The 26157-nt window shown below is 38.9% G+C and overlaps 2 protein-coding genes across 8 annotated transcripts in view; one reads left to right on the forward strand and one right to left on the reverse strand.

The window, feature by feature from the left end:
• The window catches only part of RPAP2 (RNA polymerase II associated protein 2), a 50085-nt gene extending 24913 nt beyond the window's left edge, over nt 1-25172 (reverse strand). For 3 of the 7 annotated variants that reach the window (XM_070746548.1, XM_070746550.1, XM_070746549.1), the window contains exons 1-11: nt 25091-25166; nt 23692-23731; nt 23033-23147; nt 22062-22160; nt 21187-21252; nt 18994-19082; nt 15350-15385; nt 11751-12681; nt 10158-10252; nt 9452-9532; nt 1634-1702 (exon numbers count right to left, since the gene is read on the reverse strand). In XM_070746548.1, coding sequence (XP_070602649.1) covers nt 1634-1702; nt 9452-9532; nt 10158-10252; nt 11751-12681; nt 15350-15385; nt 18994-19082; nt 21187-21252; nt 22062-22160; nt 23033-23147; nt 23692-23731; nt 25091-25142 — 1673 coding nt within the window. In that variant the 5' untranslated portion in view covers nt 25143-25166. Of the gene's footprint in view, nt 1-1633; nt 1703-9451; nt 9533-10157; nt 10253-11750; nt 12682-15349; nt 15386-18993; nt 19083-21186; nt 21253-22042; nt 22161-23031; nt 23148-23691; nt 23732-24815; nt 24971-25090 lie in introns of those variants that run through there. The other 4 variants (XM_070746554.1, XM_070746555.1, XM_070746552.1 and 1 more) reach the window with 4 other exon arrangements.
• Nucleotides 25173-25182: 10 nt separating this feature from the next.
• GLMN (glomulin, FKBP associated protein) overlaps nt 25183-26157 on the forward strand; it is a 38022-nt gene continuing 37047 nt past the window's right edge. The window contains exon 1 of the mRNA XM_070746556.1: nt 25183-25344. The gene's annotated coding sequence lies outside the window, so the exon portion shown is untranslated. The remainder of the gene's footprint in view (nt 25345-26157) is intronic.

Below are 26157 nucleotides of genomic sequence, written 5' to 3' on the forward strand. Positions count from 1 at the left end.
TAGCAGTGTAATCAATACCAGTATATGATGTCAATGTGCATACAAAAGGATTGGGGCTTGGGTTGCACAGCCCCAACCATCATCTTGCCTTTTCTGACTCCCCTGCAGAAACTACAGCCAATTGGCTTCAATCCTATTTTGTTTTCAACTGATTAGTTCTAATTTTGCAGTCATGTGTAAGCAGCAAGTTCATGGTATTGTGAAAGAGCCGGGGTGGCGCAGCAGGTAGAGTGCTGTACTGCAGGCCACTGAAGCTGACTGTAGATCTGTAGGTTAGCGGTTCAAATCTCATCACCGTCTGAAGGCTGACTCAGCCTTCCATCCTTCTGAGGTGGGTAAAAAGAGGACCCGGACTGTGGGGGCAAGATGACAATAAACAGTACAGACTTGTTTGCAGCTTTGGTTCTGGAGGCCTCGGCTTTAGTTTATTTATTTATTTACTCAATTTTTATTCCGCCCTTCTCCTTGGACTCAGGGTGGCTTACAACATGTTAGCAATAGCACTTTTTAAGAAAGACAGCATATTGCCCCCACAATCAGAGTTGGCCTTCTCCGGGTCCCGTCAACTAGACAGCATATTGCCCCCACAACAGAGTTGGCCTTCTCCGGGTCCCGTCAACTAAACAATGTCGTTTGGCGGGACCCAGGGGAAGAGCCTTCTCTGTGGCGGCCCCGATCCTTTGGAATCAACTCCCCCCAGATATCAGAGTTGCCCCCACCCTCCTAGCCTTTCGTAAGCTCCTTAAAACCCACCTCTGTCGTCAGGCATGGGGGAATTGACATGTTCCTTCCCCCTAGGCTTATAAAATTTGTGTATGGTATGCTAGTGTGTATGATTGGTTTTTAACTTGTGGTGTTCTTAAAATTAATTTAATATTGGATTTGTCTTGTATTGCTGTTGCTGTGAGCCGCCCCGAGTCTGCGGAGAGGGGCGGCATACAAATCTGATTAAACTAAACTAAACTAAACTAAACCTCATTTTACCCACCTCGGAAGGATGGAAGGCTGAGTCACCCTTGAGCTGGTGATGAGATTTGAACCGCTGACCTACAGATCTACAGTCAGCTTCAGTGGCCTGCAGTACAGCACTCTACCTGCTGCACTACCCCGGCTCTATAGTTAATGCTTACAGTAAGTTACTGTGCTTTTATTCAAGTGTCAGGTTTCCTCGAAAAGTTGGCATATTCCAAATGCTGGTCATCATCCTTTGTTTAATTACAGGGGTGAAATACTGAAGGTTCGCTCGTGCCTGTCAGTCATCGGAGACCCGGTCATGAGGGGAGTGTGAGGCTCCACCCACTTGACTGGATACCACCATTTGGTTCTTTTACTCTCTGCGCATGTACAGAATAATTTGCGCATGCACAGAGAGTAAAAGAACACATCCGGGCAGGTAGGCAAAGCTTTGCGCTCCCTTCGCAACCGGCTCTCTGATGACTGACAGGCACAAGTGAACCGGAAGCATTTCACTAATTCTATATAAGTTTGTCATTTCTTCAATTCTGTCTCACTCCAACATATTTTTTTCAACTGCCATTAACCAACATTAGGTAAATTAAGAATGTGCTAATTCGTATAAGAGAAAGAATAAGGTAAGGTCACTGTATTTCAAGGAATTCAACTGAATACTTACATAGACAACAGCACAATGGTAATTAAGGTCCATACTGGAGTTTTGTGAATTATATTTGTATTTGACAACCTGGGGGAGGGGGAGGAAAGCCAACATTAGTAATTCTTACATTTCTGAAATTGTTACAGCAGAATGGCTCAACAGTTATCAAAACAGTAAAATCTGGAATGCAAAAATAAAAAACATGCTTCTTTATGTTTATAATCTCATGTATTGATGTACTGTATACCAAGTTACATTAAACAGGATTACAAGCAGGATCAAACTAACTGAAGTTGCTACAGATCATAAATTGAACTCTCTTTCCAAACCCCATATCAGAAGAAATCTCAACGGCAAATGTCCCCCTTTTTCCAGTGTCCAATTTCCTTCTTTACTTGTATTGATTCATTGCGTATGCTTACTGAGTACATTTGTTTTCCTGCAAAGCAAAGGCAGATGCTGTAACATCCTTGTCCCCTCTCTCCCAATCAAAACATTTTTTATTTCAAGATCAGTTAGCCTGAGACAGTGAATGAACCTGTGTCTGTTCAACAAATTATATGGCTCAATAGAATTTGATTGTGTCTTTCCACATGCATGCTCAGACAACTGAGGAACAGTTGGTGCTAAGCATCAGAAATCACCGGGTGTTATTTCTGTTTGGGGTGAAAAGTTTGTAGAAGTCTTAGTAGACTGAATGAGCCAGGAAGAACGAACATAGAAGCAGCATGGGTTTTCTTACAGTCTCAAAATAGGTGAGCAGTGTGGTTGGGCGGTAGGAAAAGCAAATAGGATGCTTGGCTGCATAGCTAGAGGTATAACAAGCAGGAAGAGGGAGATTGTGATCCCGCTATATAGAGCGCTGGTGAGACCACATTTGGAATACTGTGTTCAGTTCTGGAGACCTCACCTACAAAAAGATATTGACAAAATTGAACGGGTCCAAAGACGGGCTACACGAATGGTGGAAGGTCTTAAGCATAAAACTTATCAGGAAAGACTTAATGAACTCAATCTGTATAGTCTGGAGGACAGAAGGAAAAGGGGGGACATGATCAAAACATTTAAATATGTTAAAGGGTTAAATAAGGTTCAGGAGGGAAGTGTTTTTAATAGGAAAGTGAACATAAGAACAAGGGGACACAATCTGAAGTTAGTTGGGGGAAAGATCAGAAGCAACGCGATAAAGTATTATTTTACTGAAAGAGTAGTAGATGCTTGGAACAAACTTCCAGCAGACGTGGTTAGTAAATCCATAGTAACTGAATTTAAACATGCCTGGAATAAACATATATCCATCCTAAGATACAGGAAATAGTATAAGGGCAGACTAGATGGACAATGAGGTTTTTTTTCTGCTGTCAATCTACTATGTTTCTGTTTCTATGTTTCTGGTATCTATGATGGGAGACTTTCATATTTTCTAAAGATAATTATAAAGGCTTCAGAATTTTTCTGATTTCTTACTCAAACAAGTTTTTTGTTGAAAAGTAGATCAAATCATGGTAGTTTATAAGAAATTCAATGCCCTGAAATAGTATTTTGTATATAGCATTAAAAGATAATAGAATAGAATAGAAGTTTTTATTGGCCAAGCGTGATTGGACACATAAGGAATTTGTCTTGATGCATATGCTCTCAGTGTTACATGAAAGAAAAAAAAGTTCATCAAGAATCATAGGGCATAACACAATGATAGTCTGTGTACAAATAAGCAATCAAATCATACCGTGTTTCCCCGAAAATAAGACACTGTCTTATATTAGTTTTTGCTCCAAAAGTTGTGCTACGTCTTATTTTCGGGTGGTGCCTTATATTTCTCAAATAAGACAAATTCACAGGCAGAAAAGCTGACACCACCAAAGAAAGTGTACCGTACGGTACACTGATTACAGTATGGTACCTGTTAGTATGGCACCCACACACACAAACGACGGCACTTATATGGTACAACAGTATACTCCCGCTATTGCAGCTTCCGGCCACCAGAGTCTACGCACTGTAATGGAGACTATAATGGCTGAGACTGTAATGGCGGTGAGACAGCAGCAGACTGTGTCTGCTGTACTGGACGGTACAAAGTGATGGAAGCGGCTAGCAGGGGACGCCACATTATTACGGTACCACTATGAACAGCTTTGAATGGCACCGTATGTTTTTCCACCGTACCGTATGTAAACTTGACTATGCCTTATTTTTGGGGGGTGCCTTATATTAGCAAATTCTGCAAAACCTCTGACATGCCTTACTTTTGGGGTACGTCTTATTTTCGGGGAAATAGGGTATTAGGAACCAGTCAATATAAATTGTAAGGATACAAGCAACAAAGTTACAGTCATACAGTCATTAGTGGGAGGAGATGGGTGAGGCGAACGATGAGAAGATTAATAGTAGTGCAGACTTAGTAAATAGTTTGACAGTGCTGAGGGAATTATTTGTTTAGCAGAGTGATGTCATTTGGGAAAAAAATGTTCTTGTGTCTAGTTGTTCTGGTATGCAGTGCTCTATATACCCAATATACTATTTTTTAGGTGTGACTTAGCACAATAGGATACCTTTCATGTGTCTTTTATGGCATTCAATTAAATTGATTTTTAAAAAGCAGCGTAGCATAGGATATGAATTTAGCCCTAACTTTTAAAGGGCTGAACTAATGGATCCTACTGACACATATCTGTAACAATAACCTCAAATGCCATCCTACTTTTACCAGGTTGAAAATATAATAAAATTAGTAGGACTGCAATCAATAATAACCTTCTGCTAACTGATATCATCCTGACATTACAATTGAGATTTAATCCAACTATTTCCCATCTCCTCTGGGCAGATAGGAATCCTTAGTTAGAACATTCTTACTATTCTATATCTAAGTGATGAAGTCAACTATTCTAACTGCAGTTTCAGGAAAGAACTGGCATTGGACGAAAGAGGATTTGCATGAATCTTTAAAAGAGATAAAGAGATCTACTCTATTTGCAGCTTACATAGTATTTGGCACTTGCAAAACAGCTCTATTGAATTTGCGAGTTACAGACAGGAACAAAGGATGAAGGTCTAGATTAAACACTGATGACAGGAGTAAACACTTAAGACAAGATGCCTGACAGAATCATCCTGACAAGCAATTCATATGTAACTTTCCAGTTAAGCTGCCCTGATCAGATGCAATGGAAGAGACAGGCCTCAAGTCACCAGGGAGAACTCGGTCAGACAGAAGAGAGGAAAGCACCTTTGTTTCAATGCCCTACAAGGGAGCCATTACTGATCATGGATCAAGAAAGCATCATTGTTGTGTTCCAACTCCAAGAAGCGGTTGTTTGTGTCAATTAACTCTTATTAAATGTCAGTATTGATTGGCAAGGTCTCAACACTAGTTGTTGCCATCAATATGGTACTTATAGCAGAGGAAGCCCGGAGACATCCATAATGTGTTCAGTGGAACTGAATACGGAAGCAAGATAGCGAGCTAAGCTATCACTAGGCAGGAGAAGCAGTTAGGACTCTCCGGTCAAAAGCTTTTTGGCTACAATTTCTGTCCTGGATGAAGTTTTCCTTTTCCCAATCATCCTACAAAAGCCCTGATTGCCTGAAGCAAGAAATCTACAAAGCATAAAACATTAGATAATCAGCAAACGACAGAGGGCAATCTCCTTTGAAAAATAAGGCTGAGGTTTCAGAAGAAAAAAAGAATTGGTCAGGAATACGTGCTATGCAGAATGGGTTCACTACCGTATCCCCATGCTTTACCTGCAGATAATGCTCTTTTAGAACAAGTCCACAAAACAGGTAGCCCTCGACTTACAACAGTTCATTCAGTGACCGTTTGAAGTTACAACTACACAGAAAAAAGTAACTTATGACCAGGGGTGAAATGTTCCCGGTTCCTATTGGTGGCCGGAAAGCTTGGTCGTGAAGGGAGAGTAAGGCTCTTCCTACCCGCCTGGACACCACCATTTGGATTCTTTTATCCTCTGAGCATGCACAGAACTCTTTGCATAAGCGCAGGGGGCAAAAGAACCCAAATGGCAGTGTGCAGGCGGATGGGTGGAGCCTCGCGCTCCCTTCGCGACCGGCTATCTGGCGACCGACAGGCATGAGTAAACCGGGAGCATTTCACCCGTGCTTATGACCATTTTTCACACTTACGACTGCTGAAGTATCTCCATGGTCATGAGATTTACATTCAGATGCTTGACAACTGGATCATATTTATGATGGTTGCATTGTCCTGGCATCAGATGATTCCTTTTGCAATATTCTGACAAGCAAAGTCGACACGGAAACCAGATTCACTTAGCAAATGTGTTGCTAATTTAAATGCACTAAATTAGTAACAAATATGTTACTAATTTAACAACTGCAGTGATTCACTTAACAAATGTGGTGAGAAAATAGGGCAAAATGCACAAGGACCTCTCATTTAACAACATAAATTCTGGGCTCAGTTGTGGTCATAAATCAAGCACTATCTGTATTGAAAATGAAAAAAAACCCCACCAATTTTAGAAATGCAAGTTTTTGTTATGTCACATAAAAAATATGTAAAAATGAAAGACACACAATGTGAGGGTATGTAGAATGGTCTTGGAAGTTTCCAAACTATGCCAAAAATGAAAACATATCAACCAAAAATGTCTTGAGTTGATGGAGCTTCCTTTTGTTTTGCATAATCTGATTGACTTTATCAACGTATAATCAAGTAGTAAGATAAATAGGGTCTAGGAAAAGGTACCCCATATCAACATATTTAATTTTATACTTAAAGATGTGTTTTCATATAAAGTTTGTGTGCAACAGAAACCAAGAGCTTTACTCTTGCTACACTTTTGCATTAAGTTCGTGCATGGTCTAAAAAGTGAACCACTCCCATAACTGCCTTCTCCCATCCCTACCAGATCTTTACTCTCAGAAAGGAAGAGTGGAATCCTTCCAGAGACAAACACACATGGGGCTACCTGGCTTTGGCTGCTAAGCAGTGCGTTCTGGCTCTTCCTTCCTGTTATTAACACAGCAGCTTCAAAATGTTGCAGCAGTTGCAACAGCCCTGATGCCAATAATACAGCAGCAGCATTATCTAAAGCAACCTGTCCATATTGATGGCTTTGAGATGGCTCCTCAAACTTTGACCCATGGCCCACATGTGGCCCACTGAAGAGAATAATCTGGCCCGCGCAGGACCATGAGGCTGCCCTATCAACCCTTCAGCCGAGCGCAGGAGTTACCTTTGCAAGACCCGTGGGCTGGAACTGAAAGATAAGATCAACAATTTTGGCCTGCAGAGATGTTTTGAAAGTGGGTGAGGTGAAAATTGGGGTGCACAGATGCACCAGGAGGCAAAAAATGGGCACAAGTGGCCCGTTTTTCACTTCCCCTGCCTCCAGAAGAGAAAGAGAGAGAGAGAGAAGAGAGGGAGACACAAATAGAGAGATTTCTCAAGCTCCTTGGAGCTGAAAAGAATTTCTGCAAAACTGAGTTTGCTAAAGTGGACCACTAGACTCCTAAACAATTGAAAAAATGATCTAGTAAAAAGAAAAGTCAACCAAAAGAGCAACCTGCAAATAAAATCAAATAAAACACCCTCAGGAGTAAAACAAAGTAAAGTTTAATTTGTGTGCATTGTTTAATGGACTTTTAAATTGGCCACACTCACCTAGTCACATGACCTAGCTACACTTACCCAGTCACATGACTACCCACCTGGTCCCACCCCCACAGCAGTCTGAAGGACCATGAATTGGTCCCCTGTTTAAAAAATTGAGGACTCCTGTCTTAGACATGCCATTTTTTAATTACCGTAATCAGAAGGCAAACTAACTGGGCAAACTTGAAATAATGGAAGTTGTAGGCTAAGCTTACAGATTGAAGGATGTTAATCTACAATTGAAGGAGCATACTTTTTCATCATTCCTTCAGGCCTCATAACACTACATTGTTTTTCAAAGAATCTTATTATGCATTTAGTTTTTTTGTCAACAATCTGTGGTCTATTATCCTGGGGAAAAGCAGAATATAAATACTTTAAACAAAGCCTTGTTCAAATCTAGTTATCTGAAAAGAGAGTTGTGGACTACTTCCCCCCCAAAATGCTGTGTAGTTGTGTTGAATTACAGAAATACCCTTAGAATTCTCACTCAAGGTGACCTTGGTCAATCTGTTGGGAATTCTGGGAACTGTAATCCAATACATTTGAAGGATGCCAAGGAAGCCACATTGGAAAAGCACAAATGAGCACACAAGCAAGCACTTTCCCAAGGCAGATGTCCTAATTCAATCAATTAGGTAGTCAACAACTAAAAGAAGTATATTAATAAAGTACTTATAAGGTTTAAATATTGACAGTTCTGTCTCAGTGAATACATGACGTCAAACCATGATTTACTGCAGCAAAGCAATCGTTCCACTTCCCATTTAAAATTTTACGCAAATTAAATCTTTAACCAGAAAAACATAGTTTGATCCCAAAAGGCAGTCCCTTCCAATAGCATTTATAAGTATTTAAATGCATTTAAATGCAACAATCAAAATCACATTTGCCAACTTCTGTATTCAGCCTCGATTTCAATGTTGTCTTTTCCACCCCCTCCTTCCACATCATTTTTCCAGCAGAACACTCCAGACAACCCTGGAGATTATTTGACATCTTGGTTTGTGTAACAAAAGCATACAGGCACTGAGGGACTTGGCTAAAGAACTGTTACTATCCTATAATGTCTCCAGAGAAGTCTTTAGTGTACTTTCCAGCAGTAATGACTGAACGAAATGGTGCAGATTAGAAGATGAAATTTTGAGCTCCTTTAAAAACTGATGGAGCTGAAAATTGCTGCCACTGAGTTTACCAGTCTTTTTTTTTAACACTTTATGTTTTAAAGATGAAATAACTCCTCCCCACCTCCATTCTAGCCTCTCCATTCTTCCAGAAATGACCATGTGTTTCATGTCATGCGATAGGATTTTTCTTGAATTTCATCTGAAAAATTTTCCAGGTCTAATTGTTTTTAATTTTATTTTCCTGTTTGATAGACTGGATAGTTTAATTTTTCTCTCTTTCTTTATCAAATGTTTGTTACAGTTTTGGATTTAATCATTTCATAAAGACTAACGTGACGGTCTTTTCCAGAGGAGGCAGGAAAGAAGTACTGTAACAGGCAAACAGGTCACTAGTGAAAGAAGAAATGAACAATCTGAACAGCTAGAGGACAACAAACAAACAAACAAGCACACACATACACACGAGAACTGTTAGTCCTCTATCACCTACCCTGTTTCCCCCAAAACAAGACATCCCCTGATAATAAGCCCAATTGGGCTTTGGAGTGCATGGCAATAAAGCCAAACACTTACTTCAGGGTTCAAAAAAATATAAGACAGGGTCTTATTTTCAGGGAAACACGATACTTCCAAGTTAACATGACCAAACACTTATAGTCTTTCTTAAAGAGAGGTAGTAATTCCAAATCTTGTCCGCACTTCCTCCAGCTCTGTTATATTTTGTTGAGCCCAGAAGTATCAAGGATTTTTAAAAAATATATAACATGACATGTAAGACAATTCTCAAGATACTAAACTTTGCTGTTATCTATATTGCACATTAGTAACAATACACAATTTTAAGTTTTTCATACAATAGATAAAAAATTAGGGACATTATGTTTAATTTTAAGCTACTATATGCTGCCTTAAAAAAATTGGTCAGACAACATGGTCTATTATTTGAATTGTAGGATTCTAATTCTTCAGCCAAATTCTCTTAGTACATCACTCTTTAGCAAACATCAATCTGTCATTGCTTAATAAGTTAAACCTTGAGATTTTTAAATATTATTTTGTATTTACCTAAATGTCTTTACAAGATTTCTCAGTTCACTATAAACATCACCAAAAGGAATCTTAAGAGGGCCCAAAACAGCGGGCAAACTGAAAAACAGAGAGAGAGGAGGGGGGAAACAAAGCAAACTTAGTTAGGTATTAGAATATGTACTTCACTTTAATTCCAAATGAAAAGTTTCATCTATAAGTCATTAACCATATTTCATTTACACTTCACTGGATGTCAGTTAAAGCTTAACATTTTGTCATCTCCCAAACTATCACAAAGACATTAATGCATTTGTTTAATGTATAAGGGATTATTTTGCTGAACAAACAAAGAACAATTCTATTTTGCAAATGCTCAAAATTCCACATTTGTTTTCTTCTGTGAGTATCCCCCCAAAAAGTATGGAATATAAAACAAACATGGAACAAATCAGGATTTTGAATTCAGCTATAACAAAGCGAAACAATCCAGGATTCAAATCTAATCTGCAGAAGCTAGCAGCTCGATTAGCAAAACATCAACACATGTTCATGGTTGCAAATGGTATTAACACTATTTATTAAGCAAACCATGGCTTCAATTTATAGTTGTTAGAAATTTTTTGAAGGCAGGTTGACACGTTACAATTAATGGCTCTGAAGAATATAATCCCTTCCAAGTTAACTTTTCTGTACAGCTTTTTGAATGTATACCTATCAACAGCTGATGCAAAAAGATGCTTACGTTTTTTGTAGCTTTTCAAGCACAATCCGTGTCCGTATCTGCTGTTGAGCTTTAGAATCTACAAGTGGCAAAATGGGAGCCCACTGTTCATTGTCCTAGATAATGTGAAAAATGAAACAAATATTTACAGAACATATAACATTGAAAAGGCTAAAACAAATAGGTTAAAATGGTGTGTATATATAGTGGCAAAATATACTAAGACTGCCTTTGATAAATTATAAATAAACCAAAGTGAATATAGAAGACACTGAATAATTGTGAGGTAAAATGATTTAGTTAAACAAAGGCAAACAAAAAAGCTTTTATATGGGATCCTTCAAGAATTCATGAACTTACTGCTGTTCTTGGAAAAATAAAAATTAAATAAAAACAAAAACCAGTTTATTCTAGCAGTTAAAGTGTTTGCCTAGAAATCAGGAGACTGAGTGTTCTAGCTCTGCTTAGACATGAAAGCTGGCTGGGTGACTTTGGGCCAGTCATTTTTTTTTAGCTCAACCCACCTCATAGGGCTCTTGTTGTAGTGAAAATAAAGAGAAGGAAGGAGTATTAGGTACCTTCCTCATTTCTTTTATAAATACAAACTTACAAACTTTTCTGGATAAGAACTGGGTGTTCAAGATTTTTTTGACTCTTCTCAAGAACCATTTTCCACTTACAAACCCGAGCCTCTGAAACTGTAACCAGAAAAGGCAGGGAGAAGCCTCTGTGTAGCCTCTCTATGAATCTTCTGGGAGGAAACAGGGCCTCCACCCTCCCTGTGGTTTGCCCAATTGCATGCATTATTTGCCTTTACATTGATTCATACGGGAAAAATTGCTTCTTCTTACAACTTTTCTACTTAAGAACCTGGTCATGGAACAAATTAAGTTCATAAGTAGAGCTACCACTGTACTGTGAGATTTATAAAAATAATAAAGATGGGATAAAAAATATTTCTAAAAATCTGCATTACCACCTCAGGATCAATTTGAGAAGCATACAATTGGTAAATCAACACCCCTATTCCAAAAAATACGACTGAAAACAACAGCAGGCAACCAGAACCGAGATTCATATTGCATATTTGGACCAGAATACCTCCGGGACCGCCTTCTGCTGCACTAATCCCAGCGACTGATTAGGTCCCACAGAGTTGGCCTTCTCCGAGTCCCATCAATAAAACAATGCCATTTGGCGGGACCCAGGGGAAGAGCCTTCTCTGTGGCGGCCCCGACCCTCTGGAATCAACTCCCCTCAGAGATTAGGACCGCCCCCACCCTCCTTGCCTTTCACAAACATCTAAAAACACACCTTTGTCGCCAGGCATGGGGAAATTGATTCCACTCGGCTGCTCCATTTTATGTATGGTTTGTTTGGGTTGTATGATTGTTTTTAATTGAGGGTTTTAAAACTGTTTTTGCTTTTAACATTGGGTTTGTATTTTGTATTACTGTTGTGAGCCGCTCCGAGTCCTTGGAGAGGGGCGGCATACAAATCTAATAAATTTATTATTAATTATTTTTATTCCTCCAGGGAGGAACTCCATTAAGCTTGGCTCCAATACATGAAGGTTGACCTTATAACCACTTCCTTTATTTTCAGGATACTTACTTGAGACTTCCCATTCTGCTGTTCCCTTTCCGATTGCATCGCCAAATGGTCCTCTTCGATGACAGTGAACTTTCCTTGGTAGAATTCGCTCACCTTTAACTCCAACTGTAATGTCTCTTTTTTCAAATTTCCAAAGCTCGGTAAAGGTTTGGCAGCTGTCCTGGAGTCCTGGAAAGGCAAAGACTGATCTAGGCTGTTTAAAGTTTGTTTTGGGGACACACCTTCTCTGCTACTAGCATTTTCCAAATCATCTTCATCCAGCTCTTCCTTCTCAGAGTCACTTGGCTGGGTGTGCGGCAGTAGGTGACTGCTGGTGCTGCAAAAGCCATGGAGAAGCTTTAGTGTCTCTTCAGTTCTCCATTCAGTCAATGTCTGTCTGAGGCTCTCTAACAAGCCATCTCTGGCCGCAAGAGAGTCTGCTGGACTTCTGACGGACAGTTTTGATTTAGCAAGTAACCTTTTAAATTGGTCTGCCCCTTTTTGGCTCACTCCCAGAAACACTACTTGGGAGCAGCTGGAGTTCTTTCCAAGAGTTTCAGAGACCTGCACATTTTCAAGAACGTTTGGAGCATGGCAATGTTCTTCCCCCTGTATATTACCAGGAAAACCATGCTCCTCTTGTAGAACATCTGATGTGCCTTTGTTTAGTTGGTCTGAAGTCCTATCAGACTTATCCTCCAGGGTGAAGGACTGAGATTCGGCTCTCTTGGCAGGGCTTTTTTTAAGGATGCTCTTCAGGGGCTTCCCGGCCAATTTCTCTGCATTTGAGAGATTCCCTTGTCGAACAGAAGAAACAAACTCCTGCTCAGCATCGCTGCTGCTTTCACTGCCTGAGTCAGAGTCATGATGGATTTCTGCAGGAGGAGGATTTTCAATGTCTAACGTTTTAATTCTTTCGTTGACTAATTTTATTTCCTTCCCAGAGTAGCCACTGTCAATGCAAATAAAAATGACAATGAGAAACGCATAGATAGGAATACATAAAATCTCTGTGTTGAAAAGCATGTTCATTGACTGAAGACCACAAGTAAATCGGGCATCAGATGAAAACCTTTCTTCTGTCTAAAGAAGCGGGAAGTACATGTGGAAGTAAGATATGCCATCATCTGACCTGACCTTCTTTGGGTTTCCTGTCGTAATTATAACCGATAGCCCTGCGTTTAGGCCAGCTACAGGAGAGGAAGCAAAAACCATGCTGCAGAAGAGATTACAATGAAGAGTGAGAAGGAAAAGAAGGAGAAAATTTGAACTTAGTGACAGACCCTTTCTTGTTAATGTAGCAACAGTGTTTGTTGGGTTTTTTAAATCTCCCATTTAGCCCATTTACTGAAATTCGCTCTCCCACTGTGATGTTAGATAGCTGAAGTTGAATGTTGGCTTTAAGTAATTTGGTTATTTTAATTTAAAATAATTGTAAAACTGGGACTGAAAGTGAAAGAAGGTTTTTTAAAAATTGAATATCTTTATTTTTCCTAACAAAAAGCTTTAATCTTACAAATTGAAAAAAAAATAAACATATTAACTAAAGATATAAACTACAAAAGAAAAAAATAAGCATTTTCTCACTAGTGCAATAAGAAAAATGTCACCAATATGGTTCTGTCCCTTCATTTCAAAGAGTAAATTGTCTTTTCCTTTTCTTCATTCATACTGCCATTATTTTATTTTCATTTGCAAGTATACCTTATATTTTATGGTATATATAGTACATACACACTTCCTGGCAGATGCTTAAATAAATAATTTGGCCTCACACATATTAATGAGCCATCATTGATAAAAACTTTAGAGATGTAAATATTAAAATTTTATTAAATAAAAGAGGTTTGTGAGGGAAGGAATATAATAGGATGTCTTGAAATTAAATTGGGTAAATTTAATTTTTAAACTCTATAGACCTTTATAAAAATTTCCTTAATAGTCTTTATGTGAAATACTTTTAAGTGGAAGGATTATTGCAAAATGCTGTAAGTTTGATTTAGGATTGTCTTTCCACCATTCTTGAGAAAAAGGAAAAATGATTACAAAAACTTTTAAATTCAAACTGCCTTCAGCTGAAATGCGTTCAGATTTAGTTCAGATTCCTTTTTAAAAAAAAAAAGACTTAATACCAGTGTTTCAATGCTATTCTGGCTTTGAAATCTAGCTGTTTCAAGCAGGAACTGTCAACATAGAGTTAAAATGCTTTCAGTAAACTTTGGATAATATGTTTTGATATAAAATTAGGCTTTTAAAGGATCAAATAAATAATCTTCCCTGAAGTCCTGGAGGCAAAAAAATCTCCCAATGGACAAACTGGAAGTTCAGAAAAACGCACTTCCGGTTTGCCATTGTACTGTTTCTTGCACTCAAGAGGTTCAGGGAAGCTTCCTGAAGCTCCGGAGTGCAAAAAACAGCACAACAGGCAAACTGGAAGTTTGGAGAACGCACTTCTGATTTGCCCATTGTGCTGTTTTTTGCGTTGGAGCTGACACATGGGTAAATCTTGTGTGTCCTCCATAGGTTCGCCATCATGGGCATAAGCTGTCAATTGTCTCTATCTAATTTGCCTCTTCTGAGAATAAATAATTCTACTTAGTATCTGAATGAGTCAATCCCTCCCAACACAGAAATTCAATGGAACTATCCACGTTCACATTAAAAAAAAACCCAAACCTTGTCTAAATTACTCATTCTCCAGTCTTGGAACAGAATATTAAGTATGAAATGGACTGACTATGGAGATTCCCAGTCATCCAGGTCATGGTTGTCCCAAAGGTGCTTTTTCAAGAAGCAATTGGACTTTCTGGTTTTTTCTTTGAAGACATCTCCCTTCTCATCCAAGAAGCTTCTTCAGCTCTGACTGAGTGGTGGGGAATGGAAGGATTTATGCTCCTTGCAGACAGCTGGTCATTTGCATTCTTTTATTAATCAAGGCCACATCAAACAGAAAGTTTATTTAATGGCATCAAACAAATGGCAAAGAAGGTGCCAGTTATTTTTTGCTTTGAAAACCACAATTCTAACACATTGGTTTTAATCCTACTATAGATTTAGCAGCCCTATTATTTAATCAAAAAGTCATACCACAGATTTTCCACCTCTACATTACAACGCTAGAACAGTATATACCATGAATTGGGTTTGTATTTTAAATGCAGACAAGAAAGGCTTCTAGCAAACACAGCCATTCTATTGAAACACAGATTGCAGATACAGCCAAAGCTTGCTTAAAAAAAAAATAGAGCACCAAATGGACCTATTTATTTAATGGATTATCTTAAGATGTAAACAAGCTTTCAGCACATATAATTGGCCCCATTTCTTTTGCAAAGAAAGCCATAGACAAAAACTGCTGCAGCCGACTAAAGAGCAAACACTGTACTTGTGTCATGTTTCAACAGGTTCAATTACACCACTAGGGCCAGCTGAAAATCATACAGATCAAACAAGGCTTTTCAGACTGGAAGAAAAATACCCAACTAATCAAGGCAAGCAGCAGGGCTTTGTGGGGATGAGAATAATGGTGGCTATTTGAGAGAGAAGCAGAGAGTAGGAAATCAGAGACTTCATTCAACTGCATTGCAGCTCTGAAAATGAAATTAAGATTTTTACAATACCTTGACTCTTTCTTTAACAACTCAATAGTTGGTGGCCTTGAAAGAAAGACAAAAAAATATATTCTGTGACAATTCTGACTGTGACCATTAACAAACTCACCTAAATTTTGCACGGCTTGGTTCTGCAACAAGCTAATAAACAATATTAATCAACTGTATTTTTCGTTCATGGATCAATTCTTCAAATATCATTTATTAGATTTTGGAATAATTTTTAAGGTTGAAACAGTATTAAACAATTACCAGATATAACGAACCTGAAAATGTGGGGAACTGATAATTAACATTCAGATTATTAAAATGACAGAAACTGTAGATGCAATTTAATACATATACATACAGCACTAAAACTATTTTAATAATTAAGAGGCTTATTCCCTAATATGCATGTTTAGGATTTTAGGCTTAAAAACAGTTCTCTGGAAACTACTAAAACTTATAATGTTCCAAACTTATTTGTACCTTCTCACATCTCTTATCTGTGGTCTCTCCTGGCCATCTGTTCACTAAAGCTGACTCGTTGAACCTCAGATCATCAAAGACTTTGAAGGAGCCACCCTTTTGCTCAAGAGGAGAATCCATTTAAGCTGTCTCCAACAGAATGCTATCAAGGCTTTCCATGAACCAATTACAGGTCCCTTATCTCTTTGGATTATTTAATTTATTCCATCAAATTTACTGATAAGGATGCTACAATGTTCAAAGTGGGAAACATAAACATAAGTCTTTTTTCCCCCAGTGCTGTTGTAACTTCACTAAATGAACTGTTGCAAGTCAAGGACTACAGTGTTCCCTTGATTTTCGCGAGTTTGAACTTTGCGAAAAGTCTATACCACGGTTTTTCAAAAATATTAATTAAAAAATACTTCGCGGGTTTCCCCCCCTATGCCATGGGTTTTCCCGCCTGATGACAGCATATGTCATCGCCAAACTTTCATCCGCCTTTAATAAATATTTTTTTAAATAAACTTTAATAAATAATCATGGTGAATAATAATCTAAATGGTTGCTAAGGGAATGGGAAATTGTAATTTAGGAGTTTAAAGTGTTAAGGGATGACTTTTGATACTGTTCATAGCCAAAAATAGTGTATTTACTTCCACATCTCTACTTCACGTAAATTCAACTTTCGCGGGCAGTCTCGGAACGCATCCCCCGCGAAAATTGAGGGAACACTGTACATCTATTTTAAAACTGGGATCAGCACCATGCCTACTCTGAGAAAAATGAACCATTAGGTAACCAGACTATACACTGGTTATATGTCACAATCAGTTCTAATTGAACCCAGAAGCTCATCTTGGTAACCAATGCAACTTGTGCAATACAGTAGAGGAATCATAGGTTTATCAAGGCTGGGACATAAACGCCTTCTATATGTAGATGCCACTTCCAAGTGATTTTCAAGGGAAGTCCCACGCAAAGAGTGTTTTGCATTGTGAAGTGATTAAGACATGAATGACTATGAGAAGGGAATTCTGACAAGCAAGGATTAAATCAGCATTATCAGATGAAGGCCCTTCTGGCTTAGATCTATCTTAACATTCTTCTCTGTGTGAAGGAGGGAACTGAACCTTTTAAGAAATGAATAGCTTCTGAATACTATGATCATCTTGAAATATTTCTGGAGAGACAGATTTTTCTGTCAGAAATAGATTTTTCTCTACTTGGAACTTTAAATTAAAAAAAAAAGATTGGTCCCAATTGCATAGGTGTCTAGTAATAAAAAAATATTTTTAATGTTATAATATTTACCTTTGCTGTTTTTGCTATAGAATGGATTTTGAGTTCTATTCCTTAAATCCGTATGGCTTTTATTTCTTGGTAACCGTTACTCCTTATGAGACATTGACACCCAGTGGATACTGGGTTAGTTGCAAGTCATAATTTTTTAGCCTAGTCATGACCATGCTCTTATATTTTTGGACAGTTTCCTTTGATGTCGTTACATTAGCTTGTTTGCTATAAACTGCATCCAGATGGAGGGGGCTATTTAGTGGTACAGGCAAAGCTATTCAGCTATATTATTTATCATTATATGAAAGGGGAAAAAGAGTGGCAGAAAAAGGAAAAAGAGGATTCCTAATGGAACAACTATGTAGATCCCTCCAACCCCTTTAAAATTATATGAATTATCATATGCAATAAATGCTGCACGTGGAAGCATTTTAAAGATGGCAGCCCTTGTTTGGTATCATCATTAAAATTAGAACAAGTAGTCCAATAAGATTAGGCAAGATATTCACCTGATATTATCAGGTGAAAAGGTCTTATCTTAGCTAGAAAATAGATAAGGCATGGTTTCCAAATCAAGCAGGACAATGCTGACAACCATTTCCCTGATCGCTGTTGATAACAAATAGTAAAACTACCGTACTTTGCAGTTCTTTGCATCCTTGAAGAACATTTCTCCCTTATCTAATTTTAATTATGATTAGACTGATCATTAGTACTTGTGGTTAGTTCCCATCGGTACATAACCACAGCACAAACATGCCCTGACAACGTAATTTTTCTGCTTTGTCTTCCTAACATTGTTTTCATTTTTTCTTCAGTCCATGAATAAGAAATGATTAAATGATCCTTAGATGTACCAATGGTAAAGCAATATTAATACAGTGGTACCTCTACTTAAGACCACCTCTACTTAAGACCACCTCTACTTAAGAACTTTTCTAGATAAGAACCAGGTGTTCAAGATTTTTTTGCCTCTACTTAAGAACCATTTTCTACTTAAGAACCCAAACCTGGAAAAATTTCCCAGGAAATTTGAGAGTGGCAGTTTCCTGCCATTCCCCCTTTAATCCCAGCCATCTGGGCTGCCAGAGGAGCCTTTTGGTGGCATTTAAGGAGGCTTTGGCAGTCCAGTGCGAATGAAGCATTGGATTTTTTTGATTCCCCTCACCTAACCTTCTTCCTTTAGCAGCGACTTTCCTCCTCCTCTTCTTCCTCCTCCTCCTCCCACCCAAATTCTGAGCTTTTATTTCTTTCCTAATGGGTCTGCACGCATTATTTGCTTTTACATTGATTCCTATGGGAAAAATTGCTTCTACTTAAGAACGTTTCTACTTAAGAACCTGGTCACGGAACGAATTAAGTTCTTAGGTAGTAGTACTACTATTACCATTGTAGCAGTATTTTCCCCTATCCAGGCCAATCCCTTCATTTTTGCCAGCGCTGCTTTGAATCCTAGCAAGGGGAGCCTCAGGGGAATCCCTGCACTTCGGCTCACAACGGAAGTCCAGAGGCGGGGCATCCCAGGGGCGCAAGGCAAAAGGGGTGACTTTTGGGATGGGGTTGCACGCATTATTTGCTTTTACATTGATTCCTATGGGGAAAATTGCTTCGTCTTACGAACTTTTCATCTTACGAACCTGGTCACGGAATGAATTAAGTTCATAAGACAAGGTATCACTGTATATTCTTTGACAAATAAAAACAACTGATTTTTCTTCTGTTTCTGTTTCTCCCCCATAAAAAATAGTCCAGGGCATCAAATTTTATGACATTAAAAAGCAGCAGTTGGCCTGAGGAGAAAAAAAATCTAAAATATATATTGGCCATATAAGACCATGTTTAGAAGTAGTGCATGATCTTTTGAATTTCTAAGAAATCAGAGGAAGAAATATGAGTTATCCAAGTACCTTTCTTCTTCTCGAAGCCACACTGGAGTTTGGGATATTTGGCCCTCGAAGTATTTGGATGCTTTGTAACAAAAATTGCTGCAAAAACGCTGCTCCCCACAGAAAGAATAAGAACAAGTTATTTCTTTAACATAACAAAATACAGTAGAGTTGGTGCAAAGTTAAATTGAAAGGTGGATACAAAGACTGAATGCACACGTTTTTGGAGAGAGTGCAGTTTGAACTGGAATAATCCAATACCCAATAAAGATAGAGAATGTATGGGAAAATAAATTTCCTGAAACGTCTAAGAGTTGTAGCCTACAACTTATGTATACTGAGATCTCAGACATCTTAACTTAGCACCTCTTGAGACTTTTTCTCATTTTCCCTTCATCAGTTCTACAATAGCAAGAAGGCTGACACCAACATATTACAGTATAATTTTTTGTCCTTTATTTGTTTTCTCCTCTTGGTGTTTGTATGCTTTTCTGATAGTACCAAGCATTCCAAATACCAAAGTACCAGTTACGTTTTATTCAGTGATCATGCCAACTATTCAGAAGGCAAATTGTGAATAATATCCAGTGCCTTAACTAAAGTCTGCAACTATAGTTTGTTCTTGGCTGATTCACTGTCGTGGACAGTTTATTCTCTGTTCTTGGACAGAGGATAGCCAGCAGTTGCTGCAAAATTATGTTTTTGCAACAGCATCAAGTGTGATGTAACACACTGCACAAGAGTGTACTGGAGAGACAAGTGATTTATATTCTCCTACCCTGAACTTAGTGAATCTAACCCTAATCACGTTACTGTACTCTTCTTGAGATTTAAAAACAGAACTTCTTGGCCAAGAGAAAGACAAACAACAGTAATTGCTATTTATCATGTCATTTGTAGTGTTGGGCGAACCCAACGAAGTTCAGGTTCGGCAAACTTACCTGAACTTGGCGGCGGAGTTCAGGTAAGTTCGCCGAACCCGAACCCTTCTGGAAATAAAGCCAAGCGCCAGGAAGAAGTTTCCATGTCGTCAAAGCTCCGCCCCCGGAATCCCGCGATGGGATTCCGGGGGCGGAGCTTTGATGTCATGGATACTTCTTCCTGGCTGGCCGAAATAAAGCCACGCGCCAGGAAGAAGTCTCTGTGACATCAAAGTTCCACCCCTGGAATCCCATTGTGGGATTCCCTACCTCCTTTTGCGCCTCCCTCCCAGCCTCCTGACCGGCCAACAGCTCCCAGGTGTTCACCTTCCTCTGCTGCCACCGGCGCCCGGCTCCTCCTCCTCTTTTCAGCAGATGATAGCCAGGCGGCGGCGCTTCACAGTGTTCAGCACGAATGCTGAACTCAAACGCAGGTTTGGCATGCCGAACACCGCAAAGTTCGGTTTGAACCTGAACTGTGCAAGTTCGGTTCGCCCAACACTAGTCATTTAGGAAAAAGTCAGCGGTTAAGGGTTCTGTCTATGGTGAACCATGAGGACATCAACCTTGGTTAGTTGACACTTGTACCTCTAGATTTCAGAAGTGAGGACTAAATTTCGTCTTACATGGAAGTGTGCGTTCTCTGATGCCGAGAACTAACCTTTGCTAGTTTAATTTAATTATAGTTTAAGTTAAGAGACAAAGAGGCTGCTCACTACTCCTCACTTTAAATCTACCAGCCTAACAGGGCTACTCTTAAAATAGAAAGCAGGCAATCCACTCTTTTTGCATTTCTCCAACAATAGCTAATATTAGAAGAGCAGCAAAGCAACATAATGAAGGGAAATTATTTTCTGATCAGAGTTCCTGTCAAGTCACATTTATTTGCTCTATTCCCAAATGCTGTAAGAGACTTAGCCTTTGTGGATGTACATTATAGTTTATAGTTCAGGTTTTTTGTCTAATTCCAGCCAATGAGCAAACTATGACCTGGTGCAATATACAAATTCATTCAATATTTATTTGCTCAAGTTAAACATTGTCTGATGGAATCATCTTATGTTGACTTATTTTAAAAGACATTTAGGCGATCAACCAACCACTTTGATAGAGAAAGGTAGAAAAGGAAATCCATCTACAATGGCAGACAAATAGACTGAAAAAACAGTAAGTGAACATAGGGAGAAAACAAGCTGCCTGGAGTTCATGGACATAGCCAAGATTTCTTTACAAGTTATTTCTTGTGGAACAATAAATGAAACATAATTAACTTTAGGAATGGTTTTAAGCTTACCTTTCTTTCCGTAATATCATATACTTTGTTTGTTTTTGTGGAAATTTTATACTTTTGTTTTGGCACCTTAAAAGTAAGAAATGCAAATAAGTAAGTTGATTAACTTAGTTCAGCATTCTTCTTTCAAGTAATATATTTATCATAGTTTAAAGAAAACAGTGTGTTTTATAATCCGAAAAATATGGTATGTGCAACATGGAGCTATTATTCAATGGTAGGACCACCAAATCCAATGTCAGGTATATCTACTTACGACTGGAAAAGTTTCTTCCTGAAATCCTGGAAACTTGCTGCTAAATCAGGGCTGTCAAACTCCCGTTCCGCAGGTCGGATGCATCATGCGCTGTCCATGCCCAGTTTACCAAAAGGTAAAAAAGTCCTGGCACATCACATGATGCTGCTGTGATGACTTGAGTTTGACACCCCTGATCTAGAAAATGCAATGATCTAACTTCATCACTGGATTCATACAACCTAATAAGCTGTAATGTGGTTTTGCTGTTTAAGCTGCAGAATGACATGTAAATCCAACCAACCAGAGATTATGTTAATAATCCCAATTAAAATCATAACACAATGCCTGAACCCTTTGTGGATTCTACAAATGACTGTTGTGCATTTGAATAACATGAAACCATTTGGAGCCAAAGCGTCTGAGCCCCTCTTTCTTCTGGTCAATTTAACTTAATTGAATTTGGGGCAATCCTAATCTCTACATAGAGAAAAGTGTGAGAGAGTGAATTTCAATTGATCTCATTTAACCAAAATAAGCAAAAGGCTAATGTGAGACAATTCCCTGGAATTCCCTGGAAGCAATACTGTACATTCTGAATGAAAAAATGGCAAGAGCACGCACCCCGCGCATAAACTCTTACATTCTGTAGCTTATTTGGACAGAGAGGATAGCCACATAGCTTGATGATAAATCGTTCTTCCACCACATCCAGATAGTGAGAAGGTGTTATAAACCTACCCTGAAATGATAAAACCAAGAGAATTCTGTTAAAATTATTTTCATCTGGCAATAAACGTAAATTTTTAGAATTTAGGACACTCTAAAAACCAAGGGGATATTTAATATAGCACCATGTTCCTAATCTATTCAATAGTCAAAATTCAGTTGGCAAACCCCCCAAATTTCATTCTTACTTTAAAAAAAATGAATGCAAATTTAAGTTAAGGCATTAGGCCTCCCACAGAGAAAAAGATCCTCTCACATGAACATAGAAAGAGAAATTTTCCTCTTTCTCCAATGATATTTTTATATTTCCTTCTGTAATAAGACTTGTTCACAAAAATGTTATGTGGAATGGCATACTACCTCATCCATTTTGTTTTACCAGCATGTATGTACCTGAGGCTTGTTTAACCAACTACCGTTAAAAATCTTGCCTTAGTGTTAGTGAACATGGTCACTAGAGTACACTTTATATTAGCATTAGTTTTAGACTTATATAATACACTATAAAGCTTTACAGCACCCTCTGGGTGGTTTACAAATAGCAGCATATTGCTCCCACAATCTGGGCCCTCATTTTACCAACTTTAGAAGGATAGAAGGCTGAATCAACCTTGAGCCGATCAGGATTGAATGCAGGCTTGTGGGTAGAGTTAACCTACTACTGCATTCTAACCACTGTGCTACCATCGGTCCTTAATCAACTTCACACATGATAAGCATATTGCAATATGACTAAAAGTGAACCCAGAAAGTTGACAAGTATCATCACATTCAAGTGTTTAATATTTAAATCAGCATTTTCCAGATTTGGAACTTAGGGAGTTGCAGTCCTAATACACTCGGAAGCACCAAAAATGTAAAGAGTAAATTCAGGAAAGAACATACATAATCCACAAATAATTCTTCGGTAATGTCATCTTCCAACAGGTGTTCAACAACTTGCAATGCTTTCCGCTCACACTCAATTTTTTTCCTAATAGCAGCTTCAAGTGCTGCTTTCCTAGAAATGAATAAGGATTTAACAATGTAGTGTATATAATATTTTGACAATTCATATCAATTTGCTCAAAAACTTTAGTTTATTTAAATAATGTATTTCATTGGAATGTTATATTTATTACATAAAACCATCCTTCTGTTAGGTTTATTTTGGAAACTTGGTTTGAATTTTCTGTCATGCTATTGAAAAATGGCTAGCAGCTGAGCACAAAGGGACCTACCAGTTGGAATATATTTAATCTCCCTAAAAAGTATTCACAAAGATCATAACAGGATCCAACAATCTTCCTTGTAATAAGCAAACTGGTATAAAAGGTTGTTCACTACGATATTTGAGATGAAAGTATCCAGGTTCAATTCCTCATCAACTAGGGGACTCTGAACCACAGAATCACATCTTTGAATCCCAAGCATCTTCTCTGCTCCAACTCTAAATATCTATACACCACAACTTTAGGACCAACAAATATCTCTAGGCTGTTTTATATGGCTATTGTAAGGATAATATGAGAGGAGATCCCTGGAATAATATTTAGAAACAATACCTTTCAGCAGCATCTTCATTTTTTAAAGTTGCCTTGTTTCCTAATATAAAGAACAAGAAGAGATTAAGACCAAATCGCAGAAGACAGGAGAGGGTGAGTTCTAGTCCCACTATTGGTATAAAAAAAAATGGCTGGTGATTGCAGGTCTATCAGTGTCTCTCAGCCCAGTCTACCTTACAAGGTTGTTGTTCTAGGACAGGGATGGGGAACTATATGGGTCATTCCATGACTTGTACACATCAACTCCCAGAATTCCTGAGCCAGCCATAATTCCGGGAGATGGAAATCCACAAGTCATAAAAGGGATCATAGTTTCCCACCTCTGTTCTAGGGGAAGTAACGAAGCAGGAGTATTATGCATGCTTGCTGTCTCCCACTCTAAATGAAATCCTGCTATTAAAGAAAGTGTACATGTAATGTATAATAAGGTATAATGTAAGTGTAAGTATAATAATGAAGTACATTTGGGAAGCTCAAGGCTATTGTGTGCCTGTGTGTATGTATACATATACAGTATATATAATATACACTGCTCAAAAAAAAAATAAAGGGAACACTTAAACAACACAATATAACTCCAAGTAAATCAAACTTCTGTGAAATCAAACTGTCCACTTAGGAAGCAACACTGATTGACAATCAATTTCACATGCTGTTGTGCACATTCAACTTTGTACAGAACAAAGTATTCAATGAGAATATTTCATTCATTCAGATCTAGGATGTGTTATTTGGGTGTTCCCTTTATTTTTTTGAGCAGTGTATATAATATATATATCCCTGAATACGCCAAGACCTACATACCTACACCCGTGAAAATCTACGAAAAGATAGATAGATAGATAGATAGACAGACATGCAACATGTATTTTGCTGATAGTGAAAAGGGAAGGAGACTAGTCTAGATCTATTTAGAGCTTATTATGCTCTCATCAGCTAGCCATACCCTTACTAGGGTGATTCGACCGAAAAAAGATATCTAGAACATATATTTTTATTTATTTATTTAGTCAAGTACGTATTGGTAGCACACAGGAAATAACACTGTTTATATACATGATATTGGTACTAATGGGAGAAACTTAGGACAGGGACGGTAGGCATGCACCCCTGTATATACATACAGCCGACCAATCAAAGGCATCTCTTTCCGGCCACTACCCTGGGAGTATTAGCTGAACGTTGTGACGGTAAGATTTCCCGGAGGTTTATTCCCCATGCCATAGTGCTGCACTGCATACCGCCTCCTTCTCTCATCTTCCCTCTCTCTTGCCCACCCCTCCAGAACTGCGGAATGGTTTGACCGTCCCGTGAGTTATCCGAAGGAAGTAGGAAGGAATAGCCCATGTAAGTGGGAATGGAGGGGGGAGAGAGAGAGAGAGTAGTGGGTTGTTGTTACCTAAGCGTCTGCGCTCGTTCGAGCCGCCTCGCGGCGCCTCTTCCGCCATCATCCGGAGCCTTTTCCGGCATTGACCTCTCACCCCACCCACCCACCCCGGAGGGAGGAGCTTGGGGGAGGCGGGGCTTGAAAGGAAGCCGGGCGGTGGGAAATGTTTGTAGGGAAGCTGCAGCGGTTTGGGTTGAGCGTGAGACCTTGAAGGCAGGTAGCCGCTGGCGGCGCAAGAGGTTCCCTCTTTCCTCGCACCCCAAACGGTAGGGAGGAGAAAGCGTGTTATGCGGTTGGAAGAGGGGGGGGGGGTGTCAGCTACATTATTCCACCCTGTGTATGCCAAGTAAAGGGTACTGCTTGGTATACCCCCCTCCTAAGTCAGCTTGCATAGGATGGGTTTGTGGTGGTATTTATTATAATGACACTGGATGGTCAATCTGGTTCCCGTCAGTAAGTGGTGCCACCCATGACTTAAAAGGAGGGTGCGACTCAAAACATTTGTGGAAATGGGGTTTTTCAGAGGGGGGGGGGCTGTCTGTCTATGGAGATTCTCAGTCATCGATGTTGACCCAAAGATGCCCCCCCCCCAAAGAGACAAGAACTGGACCTTTGGAGTTTTCTTTGAAACGTCTTCAAAACACCCCCCCAAAAGTCCAGTTGCCTCTTGAAAAAGCACTTGTGGGGCAGATTGTCTTTCTTACTGGGAGATTTTATCAACTGCTTGCTTTTTCCTCCTTTCCCTAAACCAGAGGTCCCCAAACCTGGCAACTTTAAGACTTGTGGATTTCAACTCCCAGAATTCTCCAGCCTGCTATGCTGGAGAATTCTGGAAGTTGAAGTCCACAAGTCTTAAATTATTATTATTATTATTATTTATTATTATTATTATTATTATTATTATTATTATTATTAATTAGATTTGTATGCCGCCCCTCTCCGTAGACTCGAGACGTTGCCAAGTTTGGGGACCCCTGCTAAACATTCTGGTTATTCACCAATTTCATTCCTCATAGTGTTCCTTTTAAAAATAACTGCTGAGAAGGATGTTTTCAGGTAGGGCAATTTTCATCAAGGTG

This window comes from Erythrolamprus reginae, chromosome 3, assembly GCF_031021105.1.
Source record: "Erythrolamprus reginae isolate rEryReg1 chromosome 3, rEryReg1.hap1, whole genome shotgun sequence".
Taxonomy (NCBI): Eukaryota; Metazoa; Chordata; class Lepidosauria; order Squamata; family Dipsadidae; genus Erythrolamprus; species Erythrolamprus reginae.